Source organism: Tachypleus tridentatus, chromosome 4 (genome assembly GCF_004210375.1).
Source record: "Tachypleus tridentatus isolate NWPU-2018 chromosome 4, ASM421037v1, whole genome shotgun sequence".
Classification (NCBI taxonomy): Eukaryota; Metazoa; Arthropoda; class Merostomata; order Xiphosura; family Limulidae; genus Tachypleus; species Tachypleus tridentatus.
The window spans coordinates 41,131,005-41,145,489 of record NC_134828.1 but is presented as its reverse complement, the minus strand read 5'-3'; the positions used below and the strand labels follow the sequence as shown (position 1 = coordinate 41,145,489).

Genomic DNA, 14,485 nt, shown 5'->3' with positions numbered 1-14,485 from the left:
TTATGTAACTTAAGTTAATTTTATTCTTCATTAGTCAATTTATAATACTAATTTACATTCTCAAATTAGCCACACAACTGACATCATCTGCTCTCACCTTTACAAATGGGTTTAGTATGCGAGTTGAAATATGGAGATGTTTTACCAAGGATATTCATTGAGCTCAAAGATTAAGGATGTTTGATTAGATATACATATTTATTTCCATTGCATATTGAAAAATTAAGTTATCCATCACCCCTTCTGATTATTTTTCAATTAGAGTAGATGTCAAGAAACTAGCATATTACAGATTTATTATAAGAAATACTATTTCTCCCTTTCATTCAAAAATATATACAAAAATATTTATGATTTTGAATACCTGTTCAAGTGTAAATAGCACTAAGAAACCTCACTAAACATGAATACATGTAGCACATCTGGAAGTAATATATATAGACACTCTACAGCATATACTTTACAAATCTAAGTCACAAGCAAGAAGGATATTTCTGCAACTCATGGTAAAGTGATTAAACTGCTTACATATTGCATACCATTGTATATTTGCAAAATATATTTTTTTATCTGCATGTAGATGAATGGTTTATATGCAAGTCATCTTATATGCATACATATTTTGCATGTATCTTTAATATATTCTTGATGCATCTATTTTGCATCCATTGTGCATATCTGCAGTTTGTATGTTTCTTATCTTTCAGATTTGACTGTAATGTATAAATTCTACAAATTACAACTATGTTAAACATCTACTTTACATTTTAGCTCCATGCTGTTACCTAAAATGACATTTGTTGGAGTCAAAATAGGGACTTGTAGTTTGATGTGAGCAGTGTCTGTAGTATCTCCAGCCTTGTTTGCTTACTTTTTTTTCATAATCTCTATTTGCAGAATTTTAAATTCACAATTTTTTGTTTATCTTGTTTGTTGACTTTTTATGTGCTCAACAACAATATGTAAAGGATTACTTAATATGGTAGCTGACTTTATAAATTCTAATTATAACAAACATAACTAGTAGCAAGCTCATACAGTTCACAATGATTAACTTTACTTTTTGGTTATTTGATCACATTAATTTGAGATATAAAATGTTAACCTGCTGATGGAGAGTTGTTTAAGGATATAGTGAGCATTTATAGCTCTATATACATTTAGCAGCCTTTTCAAATAAAACATCACTTCAGGTCTTTTAAAGCAATTATTCTACAAATGTGTGCAATAAAATTAAAATTCAAAATTATGTACATTGATTCTTTTACTCCTTCACTTCATACACAATATAGGTAGTGACTTCCCTGAAGACACAGATTCTATGGTGTACAAATCATTAAGTATCTGTCTACACATTAAAATCACCTAACATTCATCCATTATTGGCTGCTAATACCTGCTTCACTTTGTATTTAAGGTTTTTTAAAAGAATCCCATACATTTGTAACAAAGCTACCTTCAAGGAGTAATGATAATATCGTTTACACTAAAACTATGATGCTTTTTTAGCTTATAGAGAACATAAAAGAAACAAACTGATTTTCCAATATCCCTACAACATTCACAGTATCTTATTTAGTATTCTACAAAAGGTTTGAGTGCAATAACAAGTTGCTTTTTTTGTAGACTATCAAAAGAATAATAATAATAATACAAAGAATTATAAATAAGCCATTTTTAGAAGAGTTTCTTTTCCTTGTAAGTCTAACATGCATGTTTTTTATAGATTTTTATGTGTAAACCCTTAGCAGTCAATAATAAAGGTTTTAAAGTGTTGTTTACACTGAAACTTAATTGTTAAGGTGCTTTTTGCCTAAACATTTTATTGAGATTTTGTGCAATTCCTTTCACTCCCTATTTTGAACCACTACTGTGATTCATGATTAGCATCTGAGAAAACACTTCCCTTTAACTCATCTACTGAACTGAAAATGGGCTTAAAAAGTAGAAATGGGGGAGTGAATTGTACACTTTACAACAACTATCAAAAACAGACATTTAACAAAAAACAACTCAATCATGAAAAAGTGTTCATTCACCATATAAATGGTGGAAATGGTAGTACAAGGTGACACAAATATAAATTTTGGCATAGTAGGAGTCATTTTTGGCTAAAAATTACTTTTCTAAGAGTAGTTCACCATTTGAATGTATGCCTTCACATATGGTGGATGCACTGCACTTAAAAGAGTTGATAAATATCTAAATGTTATGGGTTGGCTTAGTATTGTTTTCTCTTTTTTTTTTTTTTTTTAGTTTTTCAGTTTTTTTAGTAGTGGTTAAGACAACATAAATTAATCAACAAGTCACTTGTTGTCCTTAAATTTTACATTGTAATATTATCTAAAAATAAGCAAGTTTTTTTATGGAAAACATGAATGAGCATATACACAAAAAATTCATAATTTACAAAAATTACAAAATTTAATAAAATTCTTAAATATAACCAATGCACATTTTTACTTTATGTACGGTTTTGTTCATGCTAAGAGTTACCATGTTAATCTGCATATGCATACTTACCCTCTGGCTGATGCCATATGTGAGCCTCCACATCCTTGTGTGAGCAGTTGCTCTCCCATCCACATTATTAAACCATCAAGTGGAGGTAACACACCAAAAGTCCACATTAATGGTAAGAAAGGTAATACACATTTTAAACAAGCATCTGTATCCTTCCATCTTTCATCTTTCCTAAAATAATTTTAAAAGAAAAAGAAGAAAAACTAAAGACTATAAAAGACTACATGTTAAAATACAAAACATAAATAACTCGTAATGGAAAAACATTTTCTTCTCATTCTACATATTTATTACACAGTTTTTCAGGGAAAATATTTCTAAATACCAATTAACACATTTAAGTGATAAGAGTTAAACAATAATGTATGATAGTATAATTCCTAGAAGCAATTTTGATTTATAGGTTTTCAAACTTCAGGTTATTAGTTAGATAAATATATTTTGATTAATAATGAATTTTTCTCCACCATTAACAAAAAAAAAATCAATACCATACTTCAATGCTTTTTGTCCTACTAATGATGTACTGCATAACTACCTACACTACTGTGAAACATTTACCTTTCATGTATCATACACTTAGTTCAGATAAATGGTATCAAAAGTAAGGGATCCCAAATGATCAATCAACAAAGTTTTCAAATATTTTGATTGGTATGCATCACAAAATTAATTCATTAAATCACAATTCATACAAATTTTAAACTCTAATGGATAAGCTGCAAATCACTAACTTTTATATGTACTACTAGTTACCAATATCAAACACATTTCAATACAATACATCATGTATTTTAGTTTTAGTACAAGTTTTAGCTTACCTGAGAAAAGTTATTCATACTTACAAATATCAGTTGCTAATGCAATTGCTGGACAATAATGAAATTAGCTCACAATGTGTTTCATTTTATTATATTATTTATCTTTGGATAAAATATGCATTAAAACACCATCCACAACCTCCATTTACAGAACGAAAGTGAAATACATAATATAATTGAACTTTTAAAAATTAATATGAAGATGATTTACACTTTCAAATTTAGATGTTTAATTATCTGCTTAAAATAATTAAATATTAATATACAATAATAATCTCAAATTAAAAATATTTGATAGTTAAAAAAAATTTCAAATTATCCCTTTACTAGACATACCATGTTATAACATGCATCAGAAGAAATAGGCAAACATAAAAGGGTCGGAAGAGTGGTCCCAGCATCTGATTGTTATTTGTACTGAATATGGCAGTTTCAGGTGGTCCATTAGCAGTCAAGGAATACTGAGCATTACATACAGACATCCAGCCAAACATAAAGAGTATTATTGCTACTGATCGACTTTTCCACCAGTTGCTCATCTCCAAGAACCTCAGGTAATCAACAGCTACAGCACACATAAAAGCTGACACTACTGCATGAACTAAAGTAGTGACTATGTGTCTTTTTGAAGGAAACAAAAACTGATATGTTTCAAGTCCAAAACATGAAGTGAATTCAATTTCATCATCCTCTTGTAAGTAATTTTTCTTGTCAACATTTGAAACTGAAGAGAGCTTGTGTTGCATATACGCATTTGTAGCTTGTATAGCAAAGACAGTAACAAACATAAGAGAACCACATATGAACATAGCTACTTGAGATGATAGCACTTCATGGTCCACCAACACTGTGAAAATTCCACCAAGTATCCATGGTAAAATATAAAGAAATAACTGGATACAGTAAATATATATGGGAGCTTTAAATGTCAAAAAAAGTCTTGGGCCACCTAAAATTGTCTGGATTACTCTTCTCACTATAAACCCAGTTTTATAGTTACTTAACAGTGGCACTTCCATTATTAGTTAGATATTTAACAGTCCAACTTTTTTAGTTACATCTCAACCTCTTTCTTTTTTGTGCACAGGTGTACACCTCAAATTTGTTGCTAAATAAATATGTGTTTGAAGTACGTGCAAAGAGTCATCAACACTGTTTTTCCATACAAGACAGCAAAAAATGTCCAACCTGTGAAAAGAGACAACATTATAATCAATGTGTACACTAAAATTTAATGCAAGTATATTTACATCCATAAAGGTTATTAACTAGTAAAAATGTCAGATTTATGAAAAATGTAATACAAAAATATAAGAATGTTAATTTTCCTTCTGCTCTAGCATGAAAATAATGAAGTAAACACCAGGTAAAAATATATATTATTTACTCAACTATACAATGATGTTAAACATATGTGTTGGCAGCTATAAAGAGTATTATCTATTAACTCTTGAAGCATACTTGATATGTTAACCACATAATGCATTTTGAATTTCATACTAGAAGCATAAAACAAGCATACAAAATCAGCAAACAAATCCTAATCCATGCATTATAATTTCAGCCATTGATTCATATCCTATATGGCATATGTTGCTATTCAAAACATCAGTAATACTTGCTGCTAAAAATGCCTTAATTTTTTTTATGAGAAAATGAACCCAAAATGGCATAAACTCGCTTTATTGTTTTTGCTCTTAAAAGAAGCAACTAACTTGTACAAGCTGAGAATGAGTCTGGCTCTAAACATGAATTATCTGACAATGATTTATGGTAAAGCAGAAAAATCTGGGACCGTAAAAACAGGAGCTTTGAAGATTACATGCATGCATGTTTTCACATGGGTATAAAGCTGAACACAAACAATGGAAGACAAAATTCACATGCAATGCAAATGTTCATGGAAGTCACCACAATTTACAGCACAAACAACAATACCTTACTACACAGTTCAGGGTAATACCACATTTTACAACAGGGCAAGTGATTATGTAAATGTGAAAAAAGTGAACATTGCAGCTACTTGAAGCATCAAAGACTTTATTAACTCTCTTCCTAGAAGCTTGGTTAATTTGACTTAAATAATAATTACAAATTAATCTTTAGAGTTTTTATACTAAAACTTCTTATATATTTTGTGTATCTTCAGAATCTTTTGCAAGCTTTCAGTGATAATTAAGTTATTTTCTGAATCAAAAATAGAATTTTTAATGAGGTATCTGCATTAAAAATTTCTCTACAGATATATAGATTCAAAGTGTTGACTTCTCCAGGTGCCAAGTGATTTTCGTGTTAAAATTAAAAATACTTTTCTTCATCTGAAACATCATAAAGTTTATTTCTATAATCATTAAAGCCTTATAAATAAATTTCAAATATTTTTTTCAGCAAAACTTTATATTTTATCATCTCTAACCTAATTCTACACATGGTAGTTCAATTTGACAAACCTTATAATCACCAAACAAAAAACACAAATAATTTGAAATAAATCAAAATTACTCTTTTTTTTTTTGTTTCCAGAATGACTTCAAACTGTATCATGAAATTAGATTTATCATAATTAGCTTTAAACTTACAACAATATGCATCTGTTTATAGTAAAATTTTGTTTTATTGCCCTTTGAACCACATATAATTAACATTCACGCCATATACGTTGTAACTCATTTGGTAAACCTGCTATTCATGTTACCTTATCAAACTGCATAATGCAGAGAATGCTTGCTCACAAGATTATGTTGCAAGATATTTTATCATCATTATTATCCATTATTTTACCTAGTCTAACCTAAAAACTTTCTGATTTTCCATTTTAGTTGCTTTAATAATAATAAGTACAGAATATACATTAAAAACAATAAATAAAATAGTTGTTTTTTTTGCTTTTGTTGTCAACTGTCAATGACACTTAATCTTACTTTTTATACTAATGGCACTATTGCACTAATTTTTTTATATAATCAAATAATGCACCAAATAAACAAAATAATAACCTGCAAAAAAGCAGACTGTGTCCCATAACTACCACAATCTCCCTGACTATCTAACAAGGCAACACCAGCTATTAAAAATTTAGCTAAGTTTGCTAATGTATTTTCCATGGGAATAAAATTTGAACAAGAAGCAGAACAGATAAATCTATGTATAAAAAGCAACATAATCAGCATTTGAAAGATTAACAGTAGCAATGATGCCATCTATATAATTATATTCTCTTCTGTGCACATAACTGAATTACATTTAAAATTTAACTAAACCAGTATAAATGTAATTTATTGAAATTATTATATCAAATATGTTAACATTTAAAGTTTTATATTATCTAAGAACTATTCCTTTATTCTAAAAAGAAATATATGAAATGGCTATTTAAAATTGCAGTTTTTACTGTCACACAATCTGTTCATGGTTACTATTCTCAACTTTTAAGAGCTCTTATATAGGAAACTGTGTAGCTAAAGTAAACAGTTATTTCAGATAGTCAAGTTCCACAAATCATGTTTCAAGAATTTCTCTCACACACACACACACCCAACAGCTGTAAATTCTTTTATTAGTTTAAGGTTAACCACAGCCACCAACAAAGTCAAATCTGTGTTGCTATACAACAGTTTGAAGCTAAATAACATGCTGATAGCCAATAGAATATGCAGATTTTCTTCTATTCAGCTAATTCGGCCAGCATATATTGAATAATATATGTATTTCTAAACATCATGCTGAAATAAGCTTGGTCCATTGGTAAAAGAAAAGCCACTAGAATTTGGTTATACTTTCTCATTGTATACTTATTAGTTTGACAGATAGAGTGCATTTTGATTTTACTTTTATATTTTAATTAATTAATTTTGTAATATCAATGTTTTAAAATGCATATTTGAAAGGTTTATTGATTTTTGTAAGTTTATCTTGATCTTGCCTGGATTGTAAGAGCATGTAAACATTACGCATGAGTGAGCACCATATTGTTAACCCACATGACATCTGTACCCACCTTTTGGCAGAAAAATACAACAGAAAGTACAGCATCATCAATACAAAGTTCTGGATCTGAATGAATACCCCATTCGCTGCAGAAATATACACAAACAGTTTTAGAGAGAGTAAGTTGAAAACCATTTACTGTGGTCCACTTAAGTATATGATTGATTGCAGTTTGTAGCTGATACTCAATAAACCTCATGTTTGATGACTGACATGAGATGTGAAAGTAATGTGAAGGGGAGCAGGTAGTAAGATATATAGCCATAAATGACTGACTAGATGCATGAAAATAAGTGTAAGAGCCAGTATTGAAGAGCGATTCAGGAGCATATGCTCTATAGCACGACCCCTCATGGCAATACTAAAACCACCCCAGAGGGATTTATGCCCATTAAGTTCCTCCAAAATTATAAAAGTGGGTTGGCAGTTGCTCAGTGAGGGCATTAAGGTCTGATGGATAACAATTCTTTACAGGGATAAGGTACAGAGAGCAAACAGTGATGGTACAACCCAAGAAGATACAGATGGCTACAGTTTCCAAGGGTGTATTCAATGACAAGGACCACGTGGGCACATGCTGATCAACCAGCAGTGCTACTCCCCCATGTCCTTGTCCTACACATAACCTGTCATTTGGGTATAAGGAGTATTGTCAAATTTTGACTGTATCAGTAGGTTTTAAAAATGTTTCTATAAAGAAAGACATTTGGGATGATAAAAGTCAATCAAATCCTTGATGTCATTCACTTTTGATTGAAAACCTCAAAAGTTTCATTGGATTAGTGTGGCCATTTTTCTTTATTTTGGAGGAGAATTTGGCACGGAGACCTTCTGCTTGTAACCTCGCTTTTTTTCTTTACTGGATGTGGGTCGGTCACTCTCTAGAGATTCTGCTCTGGATCAAGTAGGCAGGTTGGAGATTGTAGACATACGTTCCAGTTATTGAGGACACGAATAAATGGGTTGTTTACTTTTTAGGGTGTCAAGAGAGGATGACTCCATGGAAACACCTGGGCTTGAACAAGGTGAAGTTGGGCAATGACTGGAAAATGTAGTAGGGGCAGAGATAGAAGTAGATACTGAATCATTAACTTGATTGATTTTGGAGGGTACTAGATTAAGATGTGCTATTAATGATTCTGTAGGAGGCACAGAAAGGTCTGTCTGGACTCCTACTGTAGTAGTGGAATGAATTACAGCAGCATAAGTCTGAGATAGAACTGGGAATAGTAATTTCTGAGTCTCTGGATAACTAATATTATGAACTGTCTTGAGACGTACTTTTTCCTCTTCCACCCATTTAAGGCAAGAAGTAAAATAGGAAGGATGTGGGCCATTACGGTTAACATAATGTGTTTCTAGTTAGCACTAAAAAAGCATCATGCTCTTTACCAGCACAATGGGCACATGTTAAGGAACCACAGCAAGATGTTTGAGTGACCAAATCGTTGACAATGAAAACATATAACAGGGTTAGGAATATAAGGCTGTACCTTACAATTCAGATATCTCCTCTGGAAGAATTCAAAATAGATGAGGAGTAACCTCAATGGGTATATCCCCATTGGCCTTCGACTTCAAGAGGAGCTTGGAATGTTGTGATGAAGCTGTTTCCACTAAAATGTCTCCAGACTGTAACTTTTTTACCAATTTAGGTGAGCCAGCAAGACCTTCTAAGCCCTTCTGAATAAAAAATGGAGACATCTGCCTTCAGGGTTTTTCAGTTAAAGAATGTATGATTAAAAATTGTGGGACAAATTCAAGTTGTGAGTTTGACTGTACATAGTCATCAATGCATGGTTGTTTACCAGTAGTCAGATTTTTCTCTATGCTGTCATGTTTATTTTTTTATTTGAGGGTTATCCATAATAAAAAATAAAAGAATATTTCAGTGCCCACTGACCCCATCCACCATGGAGCCCTACGAGAGGATATACTATAGTGACATATAAGGTCACTGCAGCAATGCCAGGGTTTCATGAGCACTCTACACGAACACCATTATCAGACATAATGTCCACTACACCTGTTGAGGACACCCTACACTGGCACTCAGTTGACCCTGGCCCAAATGGACTAACCGATTGATGGGAGCCTCCCCATGACTGTTTGTCTACAGGAATTCAAAGCCAAAGTGGTGTGTAGGAGTTGGACCCCTCAACCACCAGGATCCTCTCCTCCCCTTCGTGGACCACCACACACAGCAAACATGCAGGTTGATGTTTAGATCCCAGAGGAGGTAAACTGAGAGTATAGAACCTTCTCTGGGAGGTCCCCTCACCACATACAGGAATCCACATCAAGGAGCCCCATGGAAAAGAAAAGGTTGTAAGTTGTGAAATACCAGGATTTACACATAATCATTCACATATTACCAATGAAAATACAGAAATCCTGAAAAGAAAGTGGAGCAGAACATACTTGGAGAAGAAGTCACATTGCAACTCAGAAAATCACAATTACACTGAAACCACATATGTAAAGTGAGAACCAAAGATGGCAAATAAGAAAAAATGGAGGTAATACGGAGTCACAGAAAAACTGTAAAGTGGAGATAGGGAGTTACCTGTATCATGAGAGTACATTACATTCTTATAAGTAGAGGGCTGATGAATGATGATTTGAATGATAGATGTTGGAATTAGCCAATTCTAATAGAGAGAAGACAGAAGTCTTGCAATGCATAAACAAGGTATTTGCACATACAAGGCAGCACTGAATGAGAGTAGTTATTTATGTGAGTAGAAGTAGTGTACCATATCAAAAGGAAAACACTGGTGGTTACCATGACCGAACATTGGAGAGTTCAAACTAAGTTTATTGAAAAAACAAGCACCAAAAGTAAAATATAAATTTAAAATGGAATTGCATAACTTTTTTGTCCAATACTACCATCAAAATAAATGGTAGCTGCTGACAATGAACTTCATAGCACTGGATGAGACTTGGCTGAAACATACAAAATTAACACCTTCTTTGCTTGAACAGATATGTTTTGTCACTTTATCTTTCTTTTAAAATTAAGTACAATAAATTACATTCTCAAGATATTCCTCTCAATACCAGTGACAGCAGCAAGAGGTGATAGTTCATTTTCAAAGTTAAAACTTATAAAATTTTATCTTAGAAGTTCAATGTCAAACAAGTCTCAGTGGATATGCAGTACTCACTATCAAAACACAAGTGTGCAAGAAGTTTGGATACAAAGGAAGAGACTGACCTTTTGATAGAGTAAAAGGAAAGGAATTTTTTTTTATTAAAGAACATTAAACTAATAAAATGCACTTTTAAAACATCACTTGTGAATAAGATTTTTTTTCATTGTTTTATGTTATATTTATGAGAGAACCTAGCCCACTGGAAACTTGATACAGCCCTGTATCTATACATTCATTTAGTTAAGAGATCTCAGTCAGGATGCAGACTGTTCTGGAAGACCTTGTGCTGAATAGAGACCTAAAACATATTAGCAACCTTACACATACAATCCTTAACCTCCTTCAAAAACCTAGAATCTGTTTTAGAAACCTTATCACTCTTTAAACATGCCAATTTTCTTTCTTTTTTTTCAAGGATGCTAAAATTCAGTTTATTGTTTTATGTTATTTCTTTTTATATAAGTAATATACACTAAATGTAATAAATTTACTCACCTTTAGTTGGGACTAAAACTATAGTCATGTAACAAGGTGCATACTTGACCATCTTTCAGCAACAGCAACTTTGCAAAATGTTGTGTATAACTTGTTCATAAGGGTTAAAATAAATCAACTTTTCACATATCTTGAGTAACTGTAAAGTTGATTTACTAATATGAAATAAATCTCTGACGTCCACTTCAATCAAACCTTGACCAAGTCTTACATGAAATAAAAAATACTATTAATCAGTGGCATGCACATATCACTGATAAAGCTTTTCCTAATTTTAAAACAAAAATCAAACTCAAATCTACTCATAAACTGAAATTAGCACTTTTCTGTTCCATCCTTGATCTCCAAAGATTCAATATAATTTTGTAATTCTAAAGCCTAATTAAAAAATAAAGGAAGACTGAAATATATTCACAGAAAAAAATATTTTTAGTCTTGTCTTTGATTTAATAGTAAATGAAAACAAAGGAATAACCTCTAGTACTGAGAAGCTTAAAAACAACAAATTTATTATTTTATCAAGCACTTTACATAGCCAGTCAGTAATATCATAATACTACAGCCTAGAACATGTGCTGCAAAATTAAAAATGTTTTCCAAACTTTTGCTTATTTAAACTTTTTCATATTTGCACTCTCCATTCATAATACATTTACAACATCATATACCAAAAATGCTAGAACCATTTGGTTATTACAAACTATCTGTATACATCTTTTCTTGACCTTGAGAAAAATAATTTAACTCTAGCCATCACGTGTCAGAAAAGTGATGTCTGCAATACTGCTAATCACAACTCATTCCATAAAACATTCTATTTGCTAAAAAAAATAAAACTGTCTTAACTGGAGTCCAGCCTGTATTTTCAAAATATTAAATTTGCATCCTCTCACCTTATAATCTTCATAATTTAATAGAACTAAATCAGACTTTTACATTTCAATTCCCACATATGTAAACCTCAATAATGATTACCTCTTATTCTTCTTTATCAAGATAGAATAAGGAAAGTTTACCCTATTCTTTAGGATTAGACAATCCTTTCACCTCCAGAAGATCCATTCTCTGAACACTTTCCATTATTGTGTCAAAAATCCCAGTATATTCCAACTGAAGCCTAGTTACTGATATGTAATCAACACATCTATCAATACACCCTAAAATTATATAAGTTTTATTACTAGTAACAGAGCACTGCTTTGATGGCTTCAGTGATTTATTCACAACTATAGTTTCTTTAATCAAAGAAAGGAATATATTTCTATCTATTTGAAACATGTAATTCAAATTACAACAATCCAAGTTAATTACTTTGCATTTACTATAACAGGTCATTTGCCAATTACTTGTCCAACTTCTTAACCAATCCACATAATTTTATAATACATTAACATTCTCAATACTGCTTGAGATTTCCAAGTTTAATGTCATCAGTAAACATTACTGATTCACTAATTTAAAAAATGCAAAGGCCTAAGCACCTTAGTCACTCCACTACTAAAATTAGTAACAAGGGTCCAGTATGACTGGACTCCATTAAAAAAAAAGGTTTTGCTTTCTCCCATCCAAACAGCCTACAATTCTATTAACTGCTCTTTTCCCAACTCATTACTGATGCAATTTTCTTAAATTATATTTATTAAAATATTTTTCAAAACCTAAATATACCAAGTCCACACCCTTTTGAATATTCAATACTCTTTTAAACAAAAGCATTTAAGGCCATACAATGCTACATAATCATATATGATGTCAGATGAAAAATAGCATTGATAAAAAATAATATTGGTAATAATTGATTTGTTAGAATTCGTTTCACTAAAAATGCAAAGTTGGAAAATTACACCATTTCTCCCCAAAAGTAAATAAAATATTAATGGTATATCTGAAAAAAAGAATATTGGCATAATGGTACTTTTAATTATTACTATTGATAGTAGTAGTTAAAACTCATAAATTTTTTGAATGTATTTTTAAACATAATGAATAAATTTAAAATGAGGTAGCTATTCAAATTGCTACTAAAACCTCACCTAGAATATTGTGTACAAGTTTGTCCTCCTTATCTAATATACCGACTTATTGAAACAAAAGAAAAATTTACAAGTGGGCTACTACTATAACCATAACATTGGAGTTGGAAAAGTATTAGAACTCTTTAACTTCGTTAAACTGTCATACTGCTGAATAGAACTAAACTTGACATTAATATTAATACTTTTATTCTATTAAGAGACATTTTTAATAGCAGATCTCACTTCAACGTTTTTAGTATTCTTTTTCATTACTTTGATTTTTAATTGCTTCTATACTTTACTATTATTATTATTCCATAGCATCATAGTCTGATTTTTGTAAAAACATATTTGTAATATTTTTATTAAGTAAAACGTATGTCTGGTATAATATATTGGATTGTTTTTATTCAGTTATTTATTTAGATTATTAAAGAACACTTTTTTTATAAAGTTAAAGTATATTTCTAAAAATTTAAACATTCTTACTATCGTTAAACTTTAAACTACTAGAACTACTTACTACCTGTATGTTGCAGTGGTTACTACTTCTTACTATCTTTTATATAATTTATGAATATAAATTACATATCTAATTTTTGAGAACAGCGTTATTAATAATAATACCAGAATTTCTAACATAAATACTGATTAATCTGCAAAAGTAGTACCCTATTTATACTTATTTTATTAAAATATTTATATTTAACAAACACTATTATTTACTTAAGATAAAATGATCAAATAACATTACTAGCGACCTAAGCCTACCCTATTTCCTCACTGTCAGTGTCATCGTCTCAAAAGATCACAAAATATTAAATAGAATGGATTAGTTTATTGTTGCCACGCTGATTATTTAACAATTTATGACTAGTTAGATCTCCATAGCGGCCACTTATTTTTTGTTTTTTATTACGTGAATAATGTGATTACAATGCAATGTTTTATGATTTCCTACTTTTCTATGCCTACCTTATTTTTATAGAACTTCAATTCTTTAAAAGTCATCAATTAGCAAGTTGCTCTTTTCAATTTCAGCTCTATCAGTATCGCAAACCGCCGTTAACGACTAATAAACAATTATCCCACACTGCGGCGTTCATTTTTGAAATACTGAGGTTGAAACGCTGTTCTGTACTTTATTTTTAAGTTTTAAGCTGTCTTGATAACACATAAATACTTAATTAATTGAGTTTTAGTCAATAAATGGTTATATGTTGCTGAGGTTGGTATTAATTTTGATGTTTAAATTTAAACTTTTTTCTTAACTATGTCAGTCATTACCACCCATGGGATTAACCATAACTTAACAATGCGCTCAGGGTTAAAAGGACAAGCATGTTTAGTGTGACGGCGATTCGAACTCCCAATCTTCGGATAATGGGTCGAGCGCCCTAAGCCCCTCAGCCGTGCCGGGCTACCCATAACACAGGATATTACAAATAAAATACAGTAACATAATTAAACAAATCGGAAGTGATCA

The 14,485-nt window shown here is 31.0% G+C and overlaps 1 protein-coding gene across 6 annotated transcripts in view; it reads right to left on the bottom strand.

Annotated features, from left to right (window-relative positions):
• The window catches only part of LOC143248930 (pecanex-like protein 4), a 77,659-nt gene extending 63,549 nt beyond the window's left edge, over positions 1-14,110 (bottom strand). For 2 of the 6 annotated variants that reach the window (XM_076497934.1, XM_076497939.1), the window contains exons 1-4: positions 13,975-14,110; positions 10,985-11,190; positions 3,681-4,532; positions 2,524-2,694 (exon numbers count right to left, since the gene is read on the bottom strand). In XM_076497934.1, the coding sequence (XP_076354049.1) occupies positions 2,524-2,694; positions 3,681-4,363 (854 nt within the window). In that variant the 5' untranslated portion in view covers positions 4,364-4,532; positions 10,985-11,190; positions 13,975-14,110. Of the gene's footprint in view, positions 1-2,523; positions 2,695-3,680; positions 4,533-10,984; positions 11,191-11,959; positions 13,896-13,974 lie in introns of those variants that run through there. The other 4 variants (XM_076497937.1, XM_076497935.1, XM_076497936.1 and 1 more) reach the window with 4 other exon arrangements.
• Between the last annotated feature and the right edge of the window lie 375 nt (positions 14,111-14,485).